Source organism: Neocloeon triangulifer, unplaced genomic scaffold (assembly GCF_031216515.1).
Source record: "Neocloeon triangulifer isolate White Clay Creek 2 clone unplaced genomic scaffold, ASM3121651v1 ptg000003l, whole genome shotgun sequence".
Taxonomy (NCBI): domain Eukaryota; kingdom Metazoa; phylum Arthropoda; class Insecta; order Ephemeroptera; family Baetidae; genus Neocloeon; species Neocloeon triangulifer.
The window spans coordinates 11,462,488-11,487,109 of NW_026775546.1; the positions used below are offsets into that span (position 1 = coordinate 11,462,488).

The 24,622-nt window shown below is 37.0% G+C and overlaps 6 protein-coding genes across 9 annotated transcripts; 3 read left to right on the plus strand and 3 right to left on the minus strand.

The window, feature by feature from the left end:
• Window positions 1-3,336: 3,336 nt before the first annotated feature.
• On the minus strand, window positions 3,337-6,487 carry LOC132192681 (urea transporter 2-like). Of its 3 annotated transcripts, none has more exons than XM_059612754.1 (9): window positions 6,449-6,487; window positions 5,627-5,755; window positions 5,319-5,557; window positions 5,146-5,265; window positions 4,934-5,094; window positions 4,500-4,734; window positions 4,306-4,453; window positions 4,067-4,251; window positions 3,337-3,648 (listed from the first exon to the last, which is right to left on the minus strand). In XM_059612754.1, the coding sequence occupies exons 2-9, from the start codon at window positions 5,658-5,660 to the stop codon at window positions 3,409-3,411; spliced, it is 1,362 nt and encodes a 453-aa protein (XP_059468737.1). In that variant the 5' UTR covers window positions 5,661-5,755; window positions 6,449-6,487; the 3' UTR covers window positions 3,337-3,408. The 3 variants fall into 3 exon arrangements, with proteins under 3 accessions (XP_059468737.1, XP_059468736.1, XP_059468735.1); XM_059612753.1 differs by lacking the exon at window positions 6,449-6,487 and adding an exon at window positions 6,370-6,432; XM_059612752.1 differs by lacking the exon at window positions 6,449-6,487 and adding an exon at window positions 6,370-6,429 and having other exon boundaries at window positions 5,627-5,786.
• Window positions 6,488-6,708: 221 nt separating this feature from the next.
• On the minus strand, window positions 6,709-12,508 carry LOC132192496 (urea transporter 1-like). Of its 2 annotated transcripts, none has more exons than XM_059612480.1 (8): window positions 12,005-12,508; window positions 10,267-10,493; window positions 9,767-9,886; window positions 9,553-9,707; window positions 8,622-8,793; window positions 7,920-8,067; window positions 7,628-7,812; window positions 6,709-7,339 (listed from the first exon to the last, which is right to left on the minus strand). In XM_059612480.1, the coding sequence occupies exons 1-8, from the start codon at window positions 12,084-12,086 to the stop codon at window positions 7,151-7,153; spliced, it is 1,278 nt and encodes a 425-aa protein (XP_059468463.1). In that variant the 5' UTR covers window positions 12,087-12,508; the 3' UTR covers window positions 6,709-7,150. The 2 variants fall into 2 exon arrangements, with proteins under 2 accessions (XP_059468463.1, XP_059468464.1); XM_059612481.1 differs by lacking the exon at window positions 12,005-12,508 and adding an exon at window positions 11,171-11,294.
• Window positions 12,509-12,769: 261 nt separating this feature from the next.
• Window positions 12,770-15,194, minus strand: LOC132205942 (protein TFG-like). Its single transcript, XM_059635343.1, has 6 exons — window positions 14,992-15,194; window positions 14,755-14,896; window positions 14,162-14,509; window positions 13,940-14,101; window positions 13,709-13,868; window positions 12,770-13,518 (listed from the first exon to the last, which is right to left on the minus strand). The coding sequence occupies exons 1-6, from the start codon at window positions 15,019-15,021 to the stop codon at window positions 13,251-13,253; spliced, it is 1,110 nt and encodes a 369-aa protein (XP_059491326.1). The 5' UTR covers window positions 15,022-15,194; the 3' UTR covers window positions 12,770-13,250.
• Window positions 15,195-15,483: 289 nt separating this feature from the next.
• LOC132205805 (uncharacterized) lies at window positions 15,484-18,429 on the plus strand. Its single transcript, XM_059635112.1, has 5 exons — window positions 15,484-15,621; window positions 15,833-16,077; window positions 16,133-16,343; window positions 16,397-16,549; window positions 17,153-18,429. The coding sequence occupies exons 1-5, from the start codon at window positions 15,558-15,560 to the stop codon at window positions 17,461-17,463; spliced, it is 984 nt and encodes a 327-aa protein (XP_059491095.1). The 5' UTR covers window positions 15,484-15,557; the 3' UTR covers window positions 17,464-18,429.
• A 242-nt stretch (window positions 18,430-18,671) lies between these two features.
• Window positions 18,672-21,221, plus strand: LOC132205598 (ubiquitin-conjugating enzyme E2-17 kDa-like). The gene is made up of 6 exons (XM_059634745.1): window positions 18,672-18,831; window positions 19,047-19,110; window positions 19,208-19,239; window positions 19,537-19,614; window positions 19,669-19,774; window positions 20,525-21,221. Exons 1-6 carry the CDS (start codon window positions 18,808-18,810, stop codon window positions 20,662-20,664), a joined length of 444 nt encoding a protein of 147 aa, XP_059490728.1. The 5' UTR covers window positions 18,672-18,807; the 3' UTR covers window positions 20,665-21,221.
• A 1,819-nt stretch (window positions 21,222-23,040) lies between these two features.
• LOC132205599 (uncharacterized) lies at window positions 23,041-24,569 on the plus strand. The gene is made up of 2 exons (XM_059634746.1): window positions 23,041-23,351; window positions 23,775-24,569. The coding sequence occupies exons 1-2, from the start codon at window positions 23,349-23,351 to the stop codon at window positions 24,096-24,098; spliced, it is 327 nt and encodes a 108-aa protein (XP_059490729.1). The 5' UTR covers window positions 23,041-23,348; the 3' UTR covers window positions 24,099-24,569.
• The last annotated feature ends 53 nt before the right edge of the window (window positions 24,570-24,622 follow it).

Sequence of the window (24,622 nt, forward strand, 5' to 3'; positions counted from 1 at the left end):
TATAAAAATTGTGACAAGTTTCTCCAATTCTTAAAAACTTACGCAGATGAAACATAAATCAATGGAAATTTAAAACAATTCAAATTCATTTATTGAAAAGCCCTTCACTTTTGTTTGCTCTGCAATTGGCGAGCGCGTGCCTCTCATTGCATATTGGCGGGCCATGGAGTGTTACTCTGTTTGCCAGGGAACATGTGTTCATTGTCCGATGATGTGAGAGCTTTCGTGAGAACGCGAGTGCGGTTTCGGGGGCGCCCACTGACGTGGAAAATCACCTTTCCGCCTCATTAAGCACGGACCGCGCGCGCGTGTCTTCATTTGCGACCGCGGCGCTTTCGATCAGATTAAAATTGAATGAATTTGAAAAGAGCCGTTTGTTGAATTTGACAGCAAGAAAAGAGTTTCTGCGTAGCACAGATTCGGCCGACTGATTGGATTTGCAGTTGCGTTTGATTTGAAACGTGGAAAAAAGCAAATGAATTCAAAACCGTGGGAATCGAGCTATTAAAAATTTGACATTTAAACAACAATTGATGTTAAAATTTTCTAGTCTTTGCAGAAAAAAGTTTTTTCAAATATTTGTAGTTAAGAATTAAACTTTGCAGATTGTTCATTATATAGTTCATTATTTGTGTTCTCAAAAGAAATTAATAGGGACTCAGTTGCAATTGCTATAATTGATATTTAATATTTATCATTGTTAACTTTCCTTTTGCTCTTGTAATATTATTAATTATTGAAACTGGCAGAAAATGAACAAAATGAAAACGAAAGTTGCCTAAATTAATTACAATATTATCTTAAATAATATTATAATCACGTCAAGAATTTAAAATAATCTTTTTTTAAACAAATTATTTATTTAAAAATTGAAATAAATAGAAGAATAAAATAAATCTATTTTTATTGTATTATGTAATTAATTTAACAATGTTTTTCTCAAAACATTTTAAACTACATTTATGAGGCTTGCTTTTATACAAAATTTATCATTCAATTCACTCTTATTTAAAGTAAATAAAATTTCCACGCGCCTCTTCCGTGAGAAAATGTTTGTCCCGTGTAATTTCAAGTGTATTTTGAACAATGGTCTGCTTTTGTAGCTTTTTGATGTCATAAATAACTGGCGTCCTCAGTAAGTGGCCGGATCATCAGCTGCTGGTAACCACTCATTACACGACAAATTATACGCCGAAGACACATGCACGTCGCTTCTCTGCACCAAACTGCAAAAACGCTGCACCCCCCATGTAATAGGGGGTGCACGGCGTGTGTGTATTATTTATTGGCGGCGGCGTCACTTTCAGCAGCGAACAATCGCCGCTTCTGACAAATAAGCCATTTATGCGACGGAAAATGTTTCACACCTCATTATCGGCTGCGTGAATTATGAGTCGTGCGCACGTTCACGTTGCAATAGACCACGCTAATTTACATGTTTTATTCAATATGACTCGAATTTTGTTTTACAGTAAACAAGAAATAATACAGCATAACGATATCCATAATCCATAATACATTTCTCTGAAATCTATTAAATTTTTTCGTAACATTTAGCAAAATAAAACAATATTATATATTTCAAAAAAGTTAATGTAAATTTTTTAGCTAATTTACTGAATTATTTACAAAACAAAGAAAAAAGGTAAAATTTATTTTAATTTTATATATAAACATTTTTCAAAGTTTTTTTTAAATCTTTTTCTTTTCATTAATCAGTTTTTATTGTTTTAATCATTGGTTAATTTTGCATGTTTTATTGTCTGTCTTCAATTTCTTCGCTTGATTTCATCGCTTATTTTTTCTCGAATTTAAAAATTGATCGGGTTAAAAGTTGGAGGATCCCTTGATATATTTAATAAAAATCAAAATTAGCTTTTGGCCCTGTGATTTACGCTTTGAATAGACTATATGGCTCGATCGGCCGCAGGCAGTGAAACCGTCAAGTCTGGTTTTGATCTCTCTCCCTCGGACCCTTTGAATCTGTTCGGCCGCGTGCCGGTCCACGTGGCGCCGAATCGCAAACTGCAACTTGCCACTCACTCTTCACGGACACGTGCTGGCCGAGGCGAAAAGTGCTTTGCATTTAATTCAACGAGCGCGGCTAATCAAATTCCTCTTTGACAAAATTACAAGACTTATAAAAAATTAGCAAAAATTGAAAAATTCCATTTAATTTTGTTGTTTCATTGTTGTTTACAAAATAAAAAGATCCAGTTTCTTTAAAATTGAGAATTTTACGGATTGATTTTCATTTATTTCATAAACAGCTTTGCTGTATGTGTTTTACTCCCTGGTTTTATGGCTCCTTTTTCCTTTTTTTGGTCTGGCCTCTTCTTGAGAGGAAAATCAATTCCACTGCAAGGTCTGCGAATGGCATTTTAGCAAAGCGGTGGAGCAAAAGAGAGAGGTTGGGCCTAGGGGCTGTCACTTGCAGATCCACCCTCCGTTATTACGAGCGCAGAGCGCGCGTTTTCTCTCTGCTACATCGTGGTATAATTTAACTGTACAAAGCCCAGATTCGGCCAAAACACAGTTAATAAATTTTATTTAAAAAGTTGATTTTAGAGTTCAATCATGTATAGTTCTCCGATCCTTGTTTTAAGCAAAAATTTTGTGAAAATATTTAATCAAAGCATTGCTTGAACCGCTTTAATACCTAGAAAAAAGCTTTAAAATTAAATGGAAGAGCTGCTTTAACACTAAATTTCTCAAAACGCAAGCTGAGCATCTTGCTCTGCTGTTATTTTGCGCCGATCCTTGTTTAAGGAAAAATTGTGAAAATAATCAAAGCATAGCTAGAATAACCGCCTTAATATCTATTCAAACAGCTAAATGCCCAAATAGTTGTATGTATTTTTTTTTTATCAATTTCAATTTTCAATCCCTAATTATTTTTATCAGTTTCCAGCAATAAACTGTTTTACAAAATTTCAATAAACTTGCTTCGTACAAAAATATCTTCCATTTGCGAACTCGGCAATATTTCGATCAATAATTTGCACAACTTGTGCTAGGGGCCGTCCTTCTGCTCTTCTGTTTGAAAGCCCTCTTGCTATTGGTGGTGTTAAAACTCATAGCTGGGAAAAGCCTGAATCCCGGAAAATTTGTATAGGCATGGTTTCTGGCAAAAGAAATTTTTTTCAAAAAAATTGTCCCTCATAAATTTACATCAAAAACAACGAACAAATTAATAATATTTTTTCAAGTTTATTGTATTGTTTCTAAAAAAAAAAAATTATTTCATCTTGCAAATTTGGATCTGCCTGCGTAGTTTAGACAATTTGTGGTTCAAAATTAAAATAATCATCTGCTTCTCTTTGCTTGTGTGGTTTATCAAGATATAATACGATTTATTTACCTTTCAAAGGGTAAGACACAAGAAAATAAATAAATAATACAGTTTTCTCAAAGGGACGGTGTGCGTCTCCAGCGCGAATCGGTGAGGGTGCTCGAGTGCGCCGACTGCTGCGACAGGGACACGAGCGACAGGGAGGCCATCGGCGCAGAAAGGGTGACGGCGCTTTCCTTCCACTGCGCAATGTGGTGCTCAGGGAAGGTTAGCACGGCCGGACGCGGTGGGCCTCGGACGCCCAAAACGGACAGGCAGACTACGACGAATGGCAGCGAAAAGTACGGAAGAGAAATCTGGAATTATTATTATTGCAAAATTTACATTAGAAATGCGAAATGAATTTATTACAAAATTTAGTTGAGTGCATAAGAAATTGGAACTTAGAGAGACATTCATAGAGAACTGAAGAAAAACAGGCTTTGACAGCGTTTAAAATATTTTATATTTAATAAAAAATAAGCTTTGTGTACCAGTTTCAGTCACGGTCTGCAGACCTATTTTATTAAAAGAAAAAATCAAAGAAATAATAAAGTGTTTTTTTTTCTTCAATTAAGCTGAATTTTTCTTACTCATGAAATATGGTTATAGACCGAAAGACCGTGACTAAATCTGGTGTAGATTTTTTTTTTTAATTTAACAAGGACAAAACCTGTTTTTCTCTACAAAAATTACTGTCGCAATATGTAAAAAACGAATTGAAAAAAATATTACATCGTTGAAAGCCCAGCCGAAAGCGATTTGGACGAGGAGGGTGGCCAAGACCGCCACTAGGTTTATCAGTATGGAAGTAGTGCAAGGCACTAGGAAGAACATGACAGCACACGCCGTCAGCACACCATTGTAGCCCATCAGGCCGTTGTAAGCAAACTCCAGTAAAGATGAGCTCAAATGAGCGGCTTCAATTAAAATGTTGTTGAAAATTTATTAGAAATTTTTAAAAATTATTTTACCAACAAAAGTTGAAAAAAGTGAGCCCAAAAAAGCGGTCAAAGTTAGAAGTGGAGAAAAAATTAACATTCCGACAATGATGAGCGCCGAGCAGGTGATGTCATTTATGGCCGCCACTTGGCCCATTCCTAAAAGACTGCCCTGCAAAAGCTTTCTGAGAGAGTTTAATTTTCCTCTAGAGGAAATTTTCCTATACCAAGCTGTAGTCAATGTCATCATATGATTCGATGTCGACCGACGTGTGATTGAGGAGTGCGGCGCTTTCGTTTAGATTTCGATCCCCTTGGTGACCTTCGTGACCAGGGAGCTCGTTGATGAAGGTCAGGGTCAGGGTGGCTACAACGGCGGTCAGGTTGAAGGGCAACGAGAGGCAGGGCACGGGAGGTGACGCCGAGCCAAGGAGACTGCCCAGACCGTTTGTCAAAATAACCCTGGAAGATTTCATTTTTGGTTAAAATGAATAAATCTCATTTTGCTCTTTACTGAAAAAAAACGTGAAATTTTTTATCCAATGCGTTTTTAGTTTCACATAACAATTTTTGAGTAAATATAAAATAAATATGTTTCATAAAATTTTTCACAATTATTTTCAATTTATGATCAAACGAGTTTTATAGTTTTCTTTTTTACGTAAATGCGGCGCCAACGCAAATGGTGATCCAAGTGACCGCTTCCACGTCCTCGATTTTCTCTTCACTATTTAAAACAATAGCTTTCATCACCACTCCAAAGAGGATAGCGTTGAAACCAGCTCCGCCGCAGGTCAAACCTTCCCGAGGGTGATTTGTTGCCTTTTTCAATTGTGAAGTTTTAAATAAAAAAAAAATAAAAATAAAACATACAAGGGCAAAAATGATGCTTATCGTTGAAGACAAAATTCCTGCTAGTCCCAAAATTGGCGAGGAAATAAGCATTCCGATGAAAACTATCAATCCCGTAATGGGGTTGTTACAAAATACCACCTATTTATAGAGAAAATCATTAATTTTTTGCGTCGCTTTTAATTTAATTTAACCTGGCCAAAGTTCCTCCCAGAGACGTCGAGAAAGAAAAGAACAAGCAGAATGATTCGCACCGCGACAGACTGTGTTCTCTCCAAGTGCGTCTCTAACCATCTGAGGGTGAAGGGTGAGTGTCCGCACAACCCCAGAATCGAAGCCCACCCCTTGCGGCCCTTCTGCATTTTTGACCCAGTCTCCCCTCCTGCGCCGCCCCCTGTGCTACCCTCCAAAGTATGAGATTGACTAGGTGTGGCTAATAATTTAATCAAATGTTTTTATAATAATACAAAATGAATTAAAATCTCTGATGAAAAAAACTTACTGCTTCTACTAAACAGCTCCATGAAAACCTGCATTTCGCAAGCTTCCTTTTCTCCGTCGTCGCTCAATGGTATATTATTCCAATCGTCCAGCGCGCTAGAGCATCCTGCCAGCTCGAGTCGCTCAAGAACTTTGAAATGGACAGTTTTCCTCTACGCGAGCTGGAAAATTAAAAACAGCCGGGAATAACGAAAATAACGAAACCCCGAAAATAGAAAGAAGCTTGACACGTGTTAAATTTCTAGCGTCGAGATAATGGCGCATTTCTGGGTTAAAAGTGACCACCAACGGCGGGGCTAGAGATTTGTTCCGAGGTCGCACCTTTGAGCAATACTAGCTTTGACAGATTTATCGTTACATCAAAAGACGGTGATAAAACAGTTTGCAGTAAAAAATCAGCGTTCAAATTATTCATTATTTTTAATTTTCATCAATATTTTTTTCATTCCTCTCTTGGATATATTAATTTGCTTTGGTTTTATTTATTTGGGCAGAAAATTTTCAATTATTTCTAATTTTTTTTTATTCAAACAAACATGTAAAAAAATAAAATTCCCAAGAAAATATTGCCTTTAATAATTACATATAAAATTTTACTAATTAAATTTTTCCCTGGAAGAAACTAAATTTCAATAAATAATAAAATCTTATTTCACAATATATCACATTTAATTTGCTATATTTTTCAGAGAAAGATTTAGAGTCCAAGCTATTTTATTTTGGAAATTAAAATTGAATATAAACCTGTTGGTTGCCGGAAAATTACTCTTCCACTTATCAGCCCTTCTCTCTCCGAATCAAAATCACAACTACTTTTACACACCTACATAGTAAAACTTAATTGCCGTGCGGATGCTGCGACCCACAGATTTTCGCTCCACTCTCTGATAAAGACAATAAACAATTTTCCAACGACGTGCGGGGCTCAAGTGCTTAAGTTTTTGCTCCCTGTCGCGACAGCCGCCTCCACACACTTTCCTAGCCTTTTATTGCCCGCTTGTGTTTGACTTCGAAAGCCCGAGCCCACACGCGGTGTGTTTTCATGCAGACAAAAGAAAATGAAACAGCTTAGGCATGTTATGGTACAAGAAAATACTCCGTTTATTGGTTTTGTACTCAAAAAATTTGTGATGCAGAGACTAAAATTTAAAATACATGCACTTGTAAAAATTAATTATAAAATAATCCGGTGACAAATGAGTCGGTGTAATTTTTTTTTTAATAAACCTAATACGATTTTGGCATTTATACTAAAATTTTTTGGTCCATACAACGAACATCCAAACAGTCAAGAACACACCAGCATAATTAAGTACTCTGTACATGTATTCAACTTGGTTCTAGAATCTCTCTTGAGCCCAAACCACTGAGATTTGTAATGAAAACTCCCAAGAGTGGCTGGGCTGGAAATCTTGTACTACTGGCAATATAGCTTATATACTCCTAAAACATGATTGTGTATTGTTGCTTCAAGTCTCCTCATTTTACAATTTATCTAGAAAAATGGATTTTTAATTTTTTTTTCTTATGGATGGGTGTTGGTGTCGGTGGACTGGACGCTCTCACGGCGCGCGTCCTGCAGCCACTTGGCGCGGTGCTGTTCCGGGAAGGTCAAGGGCGCCATCGAGCGAGGAAGGGCCTCCTTCTCAGCAGTCATGCCCAACACGATGAGAGACGCGCCCACAAAAGGCAGGGTCAGCACAGGCAGAGCAGTCTGTTTGATAAAAAAAAAAATAAAAAAAATAAAATAAAATTATAACATTCAACAATAATTTCTTTAATTGCGACTTATTTTTACTTCATTCGTTTTAAAATTATCATTCCGTTGCTATAAAATTCAAATTTCCATATTTTTGGTTCATATTACATTTGAAAAGTAAAAATTTCAATTTTAAAGGAAAAGTGACATGTTTAATACAATTACTCTGATTGTTATTTCCAAAATTGAATTAGAATAAATAAATTACTTGTAAATAAGAAAAAAATCCAGAAATTAACTTACGTCAGCAAATGCCCATCCCAGGGCAACCTGGACGATGACGGTGAGGGCGGCATTCAGGAAGGCAACCAGGAAGCTGCGCCAGGTGGGAACGTAGAAGAAGCAGACGGCGCACGAGGCCAAGAATGCATTGTAGCCAAGGATGCCGTTGTACGCAGCATTCCACAGGTTGGCACTCACGGCAGCACCTTAACACAAAATGATAAAGTAAATTTTTGCTACATTGAGTGTCAACTTTAAAATGATGAAAACTGTTTCCTTTTTTTTTTAATTTTATAAAATCAGTTTTCCTTACCAAGGAAGGTTCCAACAAGTGATCCAAAGAACCCAGCCAGGGCGAGAACGGGCGAGCAGATCAGCATTCCAAAGAGCACTAGTCCGGAGCAGTACAGGTCCTGCACGGCAAATACTTGTCCGGCGCCCAAGAAGCTACCCTCGACAAGCTGCACAAAAATTGTCAAATTAGAGCATAATCTTCAATAAATTTTAATAATTTTCCAATAAAATTAATCAACAGAGAAAGGACGACAAGAAGCAAGATTTGCACAAAGCCATGATGAAAAGATCATGCAGTTATTAGTAACAATAATTAAAATTAAAATAGGGTTTAATTTTATTTATATAAAAACAAAAACTACTGGAAGCTACTTTGACTTCAACCACATAAAATATTGCTAGTAGCTCTTCTGTTCGGAAGAGAATTAGTTACGTGGCTAATGTGGCACAGGGTGTCGCAATCGCCGGAGCCCCAACCGCCTGTCCAGCCGCCACCGAAGACGCCCTGAGCCCAACACAGAAGTAAGCAGCACAAACAGAAGGCCAATTTTACCATTTTAGTTTTTGCATTTTGAAAGCTTAATTCCACAAAATCACAAGAGAAAAACGACAAAATATAAAGGAAATAATTAGTTTCATTTAAGATCATGAGTTTAAAAGACCAAATCCAAAGAAAATGAATTACTCAAACCGGATGAACAAAAACAAGGCGGACACTTACATGCATCCAGTCGAAATCGGGATTTGGAACCCTGGTTGGTTGTTGAGCCTGGTGGTGCACCCTGAGGACGACGACAGCAAAGAGGGCGACCAGGTTGAAGGGCAGCGTGAACAGAGGGATTGCTGGTTTCAGAGAGGAGAGACTGTTTGCCACAGAAACTGTGATGACCACCCTGCAAGATAAAGATAAATAATTGCTTAAAATAAGAAATCTTATTAATCTTAAGGATTTTTTACAGCGCTCATTGCCATGCAGTTGTGTTTTTTTTATTGTTCTTTTATTTTGAACACCAGATTTTTGTAGACTTCAAATAATTTATTTTGTTTTCCAATTAGATATGCAGAACATAGAGCAGAATGGAGAATAAATAAATAAATTAGCAGAAAAACAAATAACTAAAAATTACAAAGAACATGACGGTAAAAAATGTCCCTTGCCCTGGCGAAATTTAATTGGGTGAGAAAATCTTTAATGATATTTAAATCCTTATTTTACTAATCAATAACTTTCTATAAAAAACCTTATTCTAATAATTATTAATCGATTATTTATGAGTAATATTTTCCCTTCTGAAATAAAATGCAGAATATTTATAATTATTTTGACAAAAAAAAACAACAGGAAACACACTGTTTTCATCAAAGGTATGCCACCTGCAACTCTGCAATGCGTCGCGGGTTGCATACTTTGCTTATCGCTGCCGGCCCTAGTTAGAAAAAACGGTATGACCACAGGAGAGATTTATGACCAGTTTAAACTACACTGAATTGCATATCTGAGCTTTGAAAAATTTTGAAAGTCACCATCCAATAATTTATGGCATTATTTATCTAAGACAGCTCAGCATGCGTTATGGATATAACAAAAAACAAGTCCATAAAAATCATTGCTATCTGCAAAAAACAACTTTCCACCGCTTCTGCAAACTTACGTGAAAATTGAGCCAAGGACAACGCAAATCCAGACCGTTAGAGGTTCAGCCCATGGGTTGGGGCCGAGAGCCAAAGCGGGTAGGACGGCACCAAACAAAGCTGCGTTGTAACAGCAAAGACCGGCACGGATTGAGCCTCGAGGTTGTTGCATCAGCTGCGAATAAATTTTTTTAAATTATGAATATATTTAAAGATAAGCTAGAGTGAAATTACCAGGGAGAAGAAGATGCCGACGGTGGAGGCGACGAAACCGCAAAGGGCGACCAGTGGGTCTCCGACAGCTAATCCGGCCAGGATAAGAAAGCCGGAAATAGGGTTGTTGGCAAAACACACCTAGAATCATAAATAAATGTAACGCACATATTTTAAAATGAAGTTTTAATTAAATATATATATTTTATTAAAAAGTATTTAACCTAAAAAAAATAATCAATTCAATAATTTTTTTAAAACAATTAAAAAAATCTATATAGTGAAAAAGGATATTATAGAGGAAGGGGTCGTATTGTATTTTTTTTGCAAATTTTTTATGCTACGAATTAATGAATTCCATTGTTTTCATCAACAGGATGTGCTTTTAAAGCAAACGTTATTCCAATAATTACTTTTGGCTTTATGTTTTTAACAGGTAGGGGAGGGTTGTTTATAATTTTACATATTCTCATTAAAGAAACGCGATTTAAATTTTTACAAGCAAGGTGTGTCAAACGCACCTGTCCGAAGTTCCTTCCGGTGACGTCGAGGAAGTGCATCAGGTAGTAGAAGGCGCGCTTGACCCTCGTCTTGGACTCGTCAATCGCGTGGTCCAGCTTGTCAGTAATGAGGGGTGCATCGCCGCACAACGAGAGCCACTTGAAGCTGCCCAGCACCCCGACCACCCCCTTGGTGGTGCCTGAGGTCTCCTTCTTCGTGGGCTCCTCGCCGGACAGTGGCACGGTGGCTGCTCAAAAACATATAAAAAAATTATTTTTTTAAATCATCGGAAAAAATAATTTAATTATCTTTCTATTTCATTGGTTAAATTTTTTTGAATTTTATAAATCATTGTTTCATTTTTGAAAAAAAATTAGATTTAGACTGAAAGTAATTTTTGATTGCTGTGATCAAAAATGATAATAAACAGTTTTAAATAAATATATGTTGCTGTTTACAATTATTTTATTTTTGAGTTCAAATAAATTAAGCGGGCCATATTATGCCTTGTCTTTGTCAAAATATTGATTTTTCTTCCCCCGTCCATCATTAACGACAAGAAACGTCTCAATTACGGCAAATTTTCAAGGTAAATCTAGTTTGAAGAACTTCACAAAATTCATTGTACTTCATTAAAAAGAAGAAAAAAAGTGAACATCTTTGTCTGGTATATTTTTAGAACATATTTAAAGGGCGCCAAAAAGACGCTACCCCAGCCGCCTAGCGTCAACAAACCTCTACAACAAACAAGCAGCAACAGCGAGCGGAAAGTAGGGGAGCGGGGGTTGAAAGATCCTAAACGCAGCGAACGCTCCGAGCAGCGTCCCAAATATTACTTTTTTCCCGTCGCTCGATCAAACGTTTTCTGACTCGGACCTTTGGCGAAATTTGCACCCCCGAGAAGGAAATTTCAACTCGACTCACCCTCGTCCTTTTTCTCCTCGGTAGAGCCCATTTCGGCCGAAATTCGACTGCTTTTGCTTGCAACGAAAAACGAGAGAAGCAAAACAGACCGAAATCAACGCTCCCTATGTGCTTTATAACAACCAACGGCTCCCCTGGCCGAAAGAGCACGCTAACCTCCCCCAGAATACTTCCTCCCCCTCCGAGGGCGAGCCGAGTGGAGCGCGGGGTGCAGCTGGACGAGTGAAAACTGTGAAAAGGAAAAACCGCCACTAGCCGACTAGCTTATATTTTAATTCAGCGAAACAATTTTGATAAAATAATTTTTCAATTAAGTACTCGCTCAGCTTTTGAAAATAATGCATTAATCGAGTATTTCAATTAAATTCAAATAAAAATCAATAAAAAATAAATAACTAATTTCAATTATGAAGATTTGAAACAAAAAACTTAATTTTTTTTATTAAAGTGGGTTCATTTGAAAAATATTTTTTTTTTTAAGTTGATCATAAACACAATTTTTTAAAAATGTTTTGAAGATCAGAATTTATTAATGCTTTTGCAATGGTGGAATTCCATCTATATAACCTGAAACCCGCATCATCAAACTGGTATATATTTTTTTTTATCAATTTGCATATCACGCGACAAGTAATTGGACTGGTCTTGCGAAACCCGTGTCGTTTTAAACCTCTTTAAACTGGCGTGCCAAAATTAAATGCCACCCGTTGCTCGAGTATACCAGCAAGTGCAATTTATTTGTAATTCAAGGAGCGCGACGGCCGCCGCGAAAGCAACTTTTGTAACGGTCGTCCCGGTTGCATAAGTGCCGCGATTTGGCCCCTAAAGTCTCACCTTCCTCCGTGGCCGGTGTCTCCATCTCGATGTTGATCTCTGGCTGCTTTTCCGCCTCCTCTTTTTTCGGCGAGTCGCTCATTCTCTTTTCCGGGAAAGTGTGATGCGGCCACAAGTTGTCTCACTCGCACTCTGCGAAATAACCTATGTCGGTCGGTTTCTCTCGTTTATTTTTCACGCCGCAGAATGTGCATCGAGGGGTGGGGGCGCGCTTTTCTCTCTCTCGCCTGCTGGTTTTACGGCCGCACCGCGGGATTCCTCGCGCTTGCTGAGTTGCTGGTACATACAATAATAATAAATAATATGGTCCTGGAGCCTTTGTCCTGTTTCTCCAAGCACACCCTCGCTGTTCGCGTCGCTCGCTGGATTATTACAAACGCGACCTATTTACACCATTATTACTAAACTCTTGTACTGTCTTTTTTTACGCAAAACACCTCAACACAAATAACTTATATTATGCCAATGTTCTAAGAGCAACATTAACTTGTTGGGTGGTATTATTGTGCTAGTTAATGCCTCTGTAATGAAGATTTTTGCTCAAACACAGGAATAAAAATATCTAATCTAATCTGTTTTGCTCATTTTCTTCTCAATTAATTTTATTGATAAAATATTAAATAGTTGAGTGGATCTTAAATGAACCATAATTGAGCAAGAAGCAAGTTTTAGAAGAGGCGAGTATTTAAAAAATAATAATGGCAAAACAAAAAATGTAAAAAATTGCAAATGAAAATAAATCTTTTCTAATGATTACATTTTAAGTTTTTCTTTCAAAACAACATACTTTTATTGCTCATATTTATTTATAACATTAAATTTATTACATTATTTATCATAAAGGCTGGGACTTTAAAGTGAATAAAAATAAAAACTGAAATCAAAAGCACGCATTGAAAATTCAAAATTGACTTGAAGCTGAGTTGAAACTAGAATTTTTTCTAAATGATAAAATTACTTTATATCTTTGGATGAACTCAACTCAAATAGTGTGCATAATAGGAAAGTTTGACCGGACTGAAATCAATCTTGAAAAGGCCAAAATATTATTTTTTTTTTAATAAAATCATTATAGATTTGTAGTACAGACTTGCTCTGAAGGCATGGAGAGGTTATAATTGTACAAATAATAATTGATACAAGGAGAGTCAGGATTGAAAATTTATCCTGTCAAATACTCTAGCATGCATAAATTTATTTAAGCTGTTTATCTTTGAAATGGCACGCGTAGCAGAAATCTAGTTGCTTACGAAAAGCGTTGCGGAGGAGCGTAAGGATTTGGCTGCGGAGCTTTGCTGTAGGGATTGCCGGCCGCTGGGCCTTGGCCAGCGCTCGGAGGCGGAGGATACATGACGCCACGAGGAGGAGGACCACCTGCTGGAGGAGCACCAGGAGCAGCAGGGGCGCCCTGAGGAGGATAATCCATGTAGCCGCCAGGGAGGCTGGGACGAGGGACGGTCGCCCCGTAGGGAGCACCTGGCTGCTGAGGAGCAGGCGGCTGCTGGCCTGGATAGCTGAAATTATGTAAAACACAATTAAACTAGAAACTCTTTATTTACGAGCTTATCAGATAAAATTTTATACTCGTTTTAAAACAATTAATGTTTTTAATTATAAGAAAGATATTTTTAGATTTAGGTTTGCAATGCACATTATTATTACAAAAAATCAATCTGATTTTGAAAAGTTGATAATTTAATTTACCCTTGCTGTGGAGAGTATAGCGATGGTGCCTGTGGTTGCGGCATGGGAGCAGGAGAACCCTGAGCTGGAGGAACTCCAAATCGGGGAGGCTGCCCCGCAGAGGAGACTGGAGGATTTTGGAAACGCTGTTGCTGAGGCCATTGCATGTACGGTGGATAGCCTGAAGAAAAAAAACCAAAATTTTATTACAATTATCCAACACGTGCGGATGTTTTTTTAGTAAAAACTTACCTGAAGGCATTTGCGGAGCTGACGAGTGAGGTGGCTGCTGAGGTTGAGGCTGGGCTGGAGGATAATGAGCTGCCGGTGCATCAGGGGCTGAGTAGGGCACAGGGTAGCCAGTTTGACTTGTTGGAGGAGCTACCGGAGCATCTGGAGTTGGCCCCGACCGTTCTGCGAATTCAAAATAAAATAATTTATATAAAATCAATGAAGCAAATTTTAAATACAAACCTTCTTCAGGTGGGGGAGGAGCGGAGTTTTGCTGCTCCTGCAGAGGATCAAACTCTTTAGGAGCCTTGGGGACATCTTCAGGTACCTCCTCGAAAGGCGCAGGAATGCTTGTATCGCCCTGAACAGGTGACCCGCCACTGGTGCCCAGGTCGGCCAAGGAGTCGAGCAGAACGTTGATCCTATCCCTGAGAGCCTGGAGTTCTTTCCGAACACCCTCGACCTTTGGCCCTCCCGGTCCAGGAAGGTTAGTGCTTTTGCCAGGAACCAAAAGGGTCAACTTGAGGGTGCGGCTGTACTGTATGGCAAAGGCAAGGTCGGAACTATCGAAGATTGTGATCAAATCACCATCTGCAAAAAGAGGAGGAAAAATTATTCAGCGCCTAGCTTAGCTCATTTTTTGGGCTTCCTTATTCAGAGTGATTAGGTTACATGGAAATAATACAAAGAATTAGAAAACACGAGGGCCGTTTGAAAAAAAAATTGATGTCATTAATATTTTGTGGAAAAAAAGGAAGCTACTGTCTGATGTGGGGCGATGAACCAAGCGGAGCTTGAACTCGATGCATAGCATAAATAATTTTTTTACTACCCACCCTCGTCCTTATATTTGATGGTGATGTCATCAGTGTTGTCGAGCTGGCCTCTGAAGACGCGCTGCATCATCAGCACCAGCTCATCATACGTAATAGCGTCGTTGTGGATTGGAATCCGGCGAATGTCATCATTCAACTGCGCCTGCAAAAATAAATTAAAAAAATTAAAATTAAATAGAAAATTGATAGAAATGCAGAGGTCTTCAATTTATGTAAAATGTTTACAAGAATCCGTACCTTTATGATCAGTTTTCCTGACAAATCCATGGTATTAGCGCTATTTACTACTGTGATAATTTAAATGCGGAAACTGATTTGTTTAAATCTGGCAGAAATGTAGTGAAAATCCGGTCGAGAACGATAGAAGAGCAATAATTTGGAAACAACAAAAACACACGTTCATCTACTCGGAACAATGACCGGTCTACTCAACTCTTAGTACCGGTGCTGCCGTCAGAGTGCAGCACTAAATTACCGGATTAAGTGAAGGAGTAAAGGCAAAATTAATTAAATGAAGATTACAACTCACACAATTAAAAAAAAATATCTATAGTATATTTTAAAATACAGAATTAGTTTTAAAGTAGAAATATTTCCAAGTTATTGATTGGCCACTTTTGTTTCAATTACACATTACAACAGAGTGCGCTCATTTTTTCCTCTCGCGCCAGCTGCAAACGGCGGCGCTGCCGTCGCATTCTCCATTTGTTATTGGTTGCAAGAGGCGGCAACACCGCAGCACCACCGCAGGTCGCGAACAAAACATTTAACAGTGCGTTGCTGGATGGAGAGTCCCGATAAAAATGAGATTTCTGTACTTAATCTTCGCTTTACTGGGCGCAAATCACGCGAACGCAGTTCTTGAGTGTAAGTAGACACTTTTCCACTCATAAACAGTGCGAAAACGACACCGGAAACGGGCACAGTTCGCTGGTTAATTTCGCATTCAATTCAGGTCTCGCGCAAAGCGGATGACATCACAACACACTCATACATAGACTCTCATAATTCTCAACATTACTCACATCATGCGTACATACGCAGACAATTAATTTATGGCCTCATATAATTTTTGCAGACACGCTGATTAGTCAAAAAATATGCGACCCTCTGGCGAAAAAGAGAACCATCAAGCTCGGGAACAGCGACCGATCGGCGCTACATGTGACGGACGGTCGGCTCTTCAACTCCTGGACGGGCTCTTCAGCCTTTGACTGCGTGTTTGAGATCCAGGCCATTTACAAAGATGAGCTGGCCGTCGTCATCCAGAATCTCAGCCTGCGCCGGGACCCCATCACCAACGAATGCATCGACTACGTGCAGGTTGGTCAAGAATTTAATTATCCAATTTTTTTGATAAACCTTTTTGTTTTTACAGTTTAGAAAGGAGGACAAGACTTACTCGGACAAGTACTGCGGCGAAATGAACGCCCGCAAGTCTACAATGGTCACGACTGACGACGAACGAATCTTAGAAAGCTCTTATTTGCACTTTAAGGACGATTTGACCGTGATGATCCACATAGAGAAAAGACCTCTGGAGCCCGGAGAGAAACTGGATGTTGACATCGTTTTCACCTCTTTCAAAAGTGATTTGCAAATTTGATTAGTTTGGTTGTCAATTAATTTTATTCGTTTCCAGTGTGCTCTGAAAAGGTTGAAAACTATGCTCCATGTGGAATGACAAAAATGTGCATTTGGGAAGGACATTTCTTTGATGGCCGACTGAACTGTCCCTACTATGGGTGCTTAGATGAAAAGTTCTGCTGGGATGAAAATGCAAAACCAAAATATCGTAAGTTTTAATAGGGAAAATTTTATTAAAAATAATTTGAGGAGTTTTTGCCACAAATGTACACGACTTAATATTATGTCTGACAATTTATCAATGCATGATTGTGTTCTTACCTTTTTATTAAACTGTCAAATTTTTCCCCAGATAATATTATCTCTTACCTTGCTTCCTGTTTTGTTTTTTTGAGACAGTCTTCACAGGCACTGGACTCTCCACCCTGTCTAAGACTATCGCCTCTTCATTTAATTTTCTAAGACTTAAAAAATAAAATATTTGTTTTACAGTCAATCCAGTTGCGCACAATGTTTTAATACAAAAAAATAGTGTGTTTATTTTTAATAGTTCGGGCTCAAATTGCGGCTGCATCTCTTTTAATGTAGGACGATTTGGCAAACACCTGCTAGTTCTGATACCCTTCAATTTTTTTTCATTGCGGGAAGGACAAGATATCATCAATACTAAACTTTTTTGTTTTAATATCTAGAATTTTTTCTGTTGAACATAAATTCATATTTTTTTTTTTAAACAATTGATCATAACTTTCGCTTTATATTCCTGCTCAATCATTTTGCTCAGATTTTTAACCTTTGTTGATTTTTCCAGATATCAACTCCGAGCTTAATCTCATGTTCATCTTTGTGACGGCTGCCATTTTGGTTGTCCTTGTTGTTTGGATGTACCTCAAGTGCCGGGCGTCTTTCCTTGACGAAAGCATCCCTCCGGAGGCAAGATGCGCCACGCCATGTGCTACCGCTCCACCCCTGGAAGACCCGAAAGACGCTCCTCCTTCATACGACAGTTTGTTCCCTGACCCAGCAGACCGGCCAGAACAGGGTGCCGAAGCCGCACTTTTGATGCAGGCCACCGTCTTGAACGAGACCGCCGGGCCTAATTCAGCTCAACGGCCTACTTAAGCAACTACTCACAATATTATGCAGTCACTTAATTTAAGCTTCTGATCTGGACTGGCCTTAGAATCTTAATTTTTTTTAGAAAATTTATCTTTAACAAGTGGTTGGATCTCAAGCATTAGTATTTTTCTGAAAAGTTACGCTTGGATTGGTTTCATAAACAGTCTTCCACGGATAAATCAGGCGTGTCAAATGTAGGCAGACCAGCGGTTTTAAATACTTTTATGATCCGATATGTTTTTTTATAATTAAATTTTTCTCTATCCAGTCTGCAGAAATTATTTCTTTATTGAAGACTGAGAGGTGTTTTGTGTTTCAAGACTTTCTTTGCCTTTTCCTACTTAACTTTCAAAGTCTCTTCCAAAGTATTAAATGAAATTAACCTCTCAATAGAACTTGCCAGAAGTTCTGCAAAAGTTGTAAATAGTTTAAGTTACCTATTTGAAAATCTGAAGAAGTGTTTATGTGAAGCTGTGCCTTGTTGATGAGCAGACACACGTTTTAAGAAGTGGCCGAGAAAGGAAAATTTAGATGTTTGCAATCTCAAATTGAAACAAAAACCTGTGTACTTAATATTCTGATTTCATGCAGCAGGATTTCTCAAAATAATGCCGATTATTTAGGTTTATTGCGGTTGTTCTTGTCATTGATTGCATCTCATTCCACCACATGCAACAAATCTGGGCCATATTATACATGTGTGTTATTATGTAATTTTTACTTAATCGTCACATTTCTTAAGAACAGAAGTAAGCAAAGGAAGATCTGATTTTGTGAAATAATGTAATAATTTCTTGATCTTTAATTCTTTAATCAGTCTACTGCAGCTCAGAAACTTTGAGATTTGTGAGCTCTGTGATTCTTTTTATTTTGATTATTATATTATAATGGCAAACGACACAAATCATAGAAATATGTATAATGTAATTCTTAAAATTATAATAAAACGTTATCAAATTTCAAAATGTATCAATATTTTATTAATTTAAATAATTTATCAAACAACATTAATAAATTCAGGACATTTATTTATTTAGAAGGCCTGAAATTAAATTTTGTATAAAAATTCATTTATTTCGCAAAAATATTATATTTTTTGCTCAGATCAGTCTAGTAATCCGATATCGACATCGGCTATCCATTCAAGCATTGCCATCTGTCGAGCAAAAAGCGAAGTCTTTGAAAAAGTCCCGCTAAGCTCCGCCCCCTGATAAAATTTTCACTCGTTTCACGTCAAGCGCATTGTTAAAGTCCATGTACGGTAGAGGCAGCCATTTTCACACATGTTTTTCGCTTTTTCTGGCTTGAAAATCAACTAGGAAGACTACAGATTTGCACTTGAGGTCAATGGCTTTAAAGAGAATTAACAAGGTGAGTTTTTAGCGCATAAATCCGCCTCCAAGGTGCCCGAAAGAACGGCCTTCGAGCCCTTTGATTTTGGGCCCCTCGGCACACCAGCAACTTGACGTTTTGGGTCAAGATCAAAACTCTATTTCCGTCGGTTCTCGCCTTGCAGACCGATTTCGAAATCCGAGCCACGTGTACCTTTGATTTTCAGGTCTTAATTAACGGTAATTTTTTTGCAGGAACTCCACGATTTGGGCCGCGATCCCCCAGCACAATGCTCGGCTGGGCCCGTTGGAGATGACCGTGAGTCACCCCCTCCTGGAATATGCTGTGCTCGAAACGCGTCGCATATTTCCAATTTTTGCGTTCGAAATACTAAAAAATTCTGTTCATTTTGCAGTTTTCCATTGGCAGGCTACTATCATGGGGCCCGTAAGTTTTATAATTACGCATTCTGCGCATTCAAGGATTTTCTATCTATATCTGAATTTATATAACGACATAACCCAATAAAGAGAGTTCTTGCGTTGTCATCCAAGCACATACTAACATAATTATTTTACAGTCATTTATGCAGGGAAAGTTTCAAAAAAAATTTTATAATAATTCAAGCACTGATTAGAAATTGCTAGAATTTAAAGAGGATGCTTACAGAATAAATTATCAAAGAGAAAAATTATCAGCGACGAAAAGTTTCGTCACCTATATTTGTAATAACAAATTTTTCAGCCTGACAGTCCATATCAGCAGGGTGTGTTTTTCCTCACCATTCATTTCCCAACAGACTATCCTTTCAAGCCACCGAAGGTAAAATGCAATTTGAATCTGGAAATTTTGTATATTTATTTAATGATTGCATAGGTGGCCTTCACTACGAGAATCTACCATCCAAATATCAATAGCAATGGCAGCATCTGTCTTGATATCCTCAGATCTCAGTGGTCTCCTGCTCTGACCATTTCCAAAGGTAAAATTAAAGTGTCAAAGTTCAGTCTTTGATGTAATTAAAGGAAAATTAAAGCATCTTTTGGTGCCTTAATCTTGAAAAATGAGAGAAAAGTTCAAAAAGTTTTAATTTTCAAAATTATTTCAACTTCATTACCGATCCGAAAAATTTACCCATTTATTTAATGCAATTTGGATAACTTAATATTCCTCACCTCATTCTTTGTAATTGTGCTTCACTGTGTCAAGAGACTGGCCTAAAAGCTTAAGGGTATCATTAGCAAAAATACTGAAATGTGTTAAAAATTAAGCCCATAGGCTGAATTCGTTTTCAATTTAATTGCGTCCTAAATGTCATTTTTATTATTTAGAAGTTTCCAGGGCAGAAATATAACTTTAAAAACTTCCACGAAATTATAAGTATTGATTAAATTAAAATTATATAATTACTTTTTATCTTTCCCCTTTTTCAATTCTTATTTGATAACCTCAATAAACAAATTATATTTTTAAATTCCATTTTAAGATTTCTCAATTGTCAATTGTAACAAAATAAAAAAAGCAGTCATTATCTAATCCCGATCGAAAATAGAGACACAACTTGACCTTACTTTTAACTTGCAAAAGACGAACAGGAGTAACTTACCAACAATAATCTGATAATCCTGATATCACGGATTAGAATTTCGATAAGTTTTTCTCCCATTGAAATAAATTCTTAAAGCAAATCATAAGTGAATTCAATATAATTTTTAAAATTTTCCAATTGCAGTTCTTCTGTCAATCTGCTCACTGCTGTGTGATCCAAATCCAGACGACCCACTGGTTCCTGAGATTGCTCGTATCTATAAGACGGACCGCGAGAAGTACAATGAGCTGGCCAAGGAGTGGACTCGAAAATATGCAATGTGATTGACTCATTTCCCCACTTTGTTGAATCATCAATCTTTCATCTTGTCTGCTCGTGTGTATGATTGTTTAATCCTCTCTTCTCCTAAAATCAAACAAGCCCAATGAAAAAATTATTCAATGATTCCTTCTGCTAGGGAAGCAGCATGAATTTAATTTCCGGTTAGACTCGCTACTAGTCAAGTCTGCTCGGTATTGCTTCAATCTAAATTCATTCCTTCCAACTCTTAAAAGTCGGGAGTTTTTTGTTTTAATAACCTCCAAGCCAAGCACCAGTTGGTTGGTTTTGGCAAAAACATTTTATTGTCCTATCCATATGCAAATTTTTCTTAAATAAAAGCTGGATGAACTCGTCTATGATGATTTATCATGAAAAATATATGACTATACAGTCCCATTTCATTTATATCTAAAGAACAACTTGGATGGAGAATTTCCCACAGGTATGATGCAAAATAATGTTTTCAGAAAACGAGGAAATTTTTGTAAATAAATATGTAATTGTTTAGATTTTTTTAGAGCATAGAATAAACGAAGTTCTTATCTGTATGTAAATCAAAGGGGTTTAATTTTGAAATAAATTTATTAAAGTTTGGTTGAGAGAAAGAAAAACTAGAAAATAATTAAATCAGTTAATAAAAATGACTCATCCATCCAGTCAGGTGATTCATTTGAATGTGGTGGTGAAGTCGTTTTGTATTTGGACACAAGGCTTGTGTTTTGTGAAGGAAAACTGTGACTCATTCAAAAGGGTCCTAGCAGCAAATAATTTTTCTAACCTCAACTGAAAAATTTGAAGTGCATCGCACTTTTAATTGTATTGATATAGTATTTAATTTTATGCTTTCACCTGTAGGCTTAAGAAAGTTTTAATATTTTAGGCTCGTTTCTATTTTCATATCAATGTGGGGCAAGTGTGGTGCCCCGTGCAAATGTTAGTGGAATTTGATGAAAATTGATTTAGGGAGTAGAGAAAACCATTATGAGGTTGATTAAAAAAGAGCTTTGAGAAAAAATTATTCCTGCTTAATCGTTTTGCTCCGAAGTTCGATCTGAAAGTTGGAAATCTCCTAATATCCCTGTTCTTTCAACTTCAAAGTTGACAACTTTTGATTTCTTTGCTGCAATAAATTTTTCTTTGCACATTTCCAAAAAGGTAGATTGCTCTTGTCAGGATCATAGAAGTTCATAGCCCTTATTAAAATTTTCCTTGTGCATGAATGAGAATTTTGAGTCCATACCACATTTAAAAACTTATCTTTTGCTTTATGGTTGAGTAAAGACGTGAAAATACAAAATGTAAATGCAATAAGAGCTTTTGAAAAATTGAAAAACTTGCATTTTTTTTTTATCAAGGAGAAATTTTCATATTTCAATAAAGTACAATATTTTGGCTGCACGTCATGTTTTGCAAAGGGCACAGGTCTATTTATTGACAAAAATTCAGCCTTTGTTAACTGGTTCAGAATAACAGTGTTTCGTTAATTGAAAAGATCAAATGGCTCAAATATTTTAGCACGTATGCATGCCACATTATTATTTTGATGCAGCGCAGTGCAGTTGAAAAACCTTAGGCAAGGCCCATTGACAAAAATGACGTCATGGCATCGATTCCCACTCTCCAAAAAACCACACCGTCGTTCGTAATTTGTTGCGAATTGTGCCACGAATTTGTGGTCAGACAGACAAAATAAGTTTTTTTTTATTTGTGTCATCACTTGCCCTGTTCTTAGAATTTTTGCCAATATTTGAGGAAGTGAACTTCCGATTGACACACTGATTTTTTTTAATTATAAACCCATATAAATAGTGCCCTTTTATGGCCTCACAAATTTGTCTACATTTTTTTAACCTTTTTCAGCCTCTAGCAGGATAGTCGTCTAGAATTAAATTACTCTTTCACACTCTTTCATAACAATAATTTGATAAAGGGGAAAGCTCTGAAATTTTTGTACACCAAACTCGGCGATAATTTATTAAAAACATGCAACAGGAAAAACTGGGAAAAAACAAAAGGTTACTTGTTTTCAATTTCAAATTATTATCGGGCACAGATATAATACAACCTTCACCTTTTTCATACGGAAAAAGTGAGCTTTTTCACTGAATTGTCCCAAACAACCTGCATTGGAGGAGAAAAGTGTCACAAATCAACTGCGCGCAATAATAATAAAAAAAACTCCGTGTTTGCCCTTGGATTGTCGGTGCAGCGGTCTGGGATTACCCCGAACGTGCTTATGGGAGTTGAAGAGTGAACGCAACTCTCATCCTTCCTCCCATTGAAAAGCCTCAATAAATAATTTCCGACGCACGCATTTTGAACTCGTAAATCCAGGCGTTGCGCTTTTCCCACCCACATTTACATACCACTTGAATTGTTTTATTTATTTTAGTGGTTTTTTCCTGGGAGGCTTGTCATGTTCTGGCTGCTAATTGGGTTTTACGTCACAACGTAGATGGTGATGGATTTTTTTCCCGATGCACACAGTCAAAAAGTAGAAGGGACGAGCGCCGGGTGCGATAAAGGAATTATATAAATATCCGACGCGGCGCGAGAGCAGCATTCATTCCAGTTTAGCTTGTGGTGAACTTAAGACCAAAAACTTCTCTCTTCACAAAAAGATAAAGTTTGTACTTTGTTTGAGCTGTATTTCATCTGAGGTTTCCTTCGCCTAGTCAGTCACAAAATGGTAAGAAAATTTTTAATTATTTTCAATTCAATGAAGTATTACAACAATATTTATAAAATGATCAAAAATGCATTTTTATTGCATTTAATTTTTTTATATCAAATAGTGAGAAAATTTTAAATTATTTTAAATTAAATGAAGTATTACAACGAAATTTATAAAATAATAAAAAATGCATTTATATTGCATTTAATTTTTTTTATCAAATTTAATTTTGTATTCATTTTTTATTTTCTAGAATGATCAATCATAAAATAATTTTATTATTATTTATTTTGGTTTCTTTTCCATTTAATGGTATCAAAAGATTTAACAATAGTTTTCATTTATTTAAAACTATTATCTAATTATACACTAAATTTCAAAAATTTGATTTTAATCTTGAACTATTTGATCAATTCATTTTTCTCCTTTTTTTAACAGATGTCCAGGGTAGTCATTGTTCTGTCCGTCTGCCTGGCGCTCGCCACCTTGAGTGCAGCCCAGAGGCCCTTTTACGCCCCTAATCCGTGGTTCGATAAGTACGGACCCCAGCAGGAACAAACCAGCACAACCACCACCTCAAGTGGTTCCACGTCTAACACGTCCAACACTGTCGACCCGTTGGGAGACCGTTTCCTTGTCCCCGTTGAGAATAACGTCAGCTTCAGATACTACAACAATGTTCCCATCGAAGGCCCAGGCACACCCTGCGTTGGATGCGTCTACAGGCTGACAAGGAATGGATTCGTGATGGTCCGACTGTGAGAGGAGAATAATTATTATTTTATAGATTTGAAGAGGAAAAGATCTCTTTATTTTGTCTACAAGAGCCGAAATAAAATACATTTATTTTAAAATAATTGCACAAAACTTTATTGCATTTTCACAAAACAAAATTATACACGTCTCAGTTACAAAAAAAATTATATATATAAAAAATACGTACTTTAAATAAGGAATTTAAGCCACAATGGCACTGGAACATTTTGGGGAAAATCCTTTGCTGGGTCATTTTTCAAGTCGCCTTGTTTCACATTGTAATAAAAGATACGAGGTCAGGTTAATAACAATAAGTACAATTCGTGCAGGAAACGGCCTTGCGCTTTACGCCCAAACAGAGCGCCAGCAGGAAACAGTTGTGGTCTTTGTACTCCTGTTTTTCAGATGTTTTGTAAAATATATAAATTTTTGTTGTTCCAGTTTAGCTCCAAAGCAAAAGTACAATAAAAATGAAGTTTTGTTATTTACAGAATAAGTAATGACTTTTTAATTTTAATAAAAATAAATAA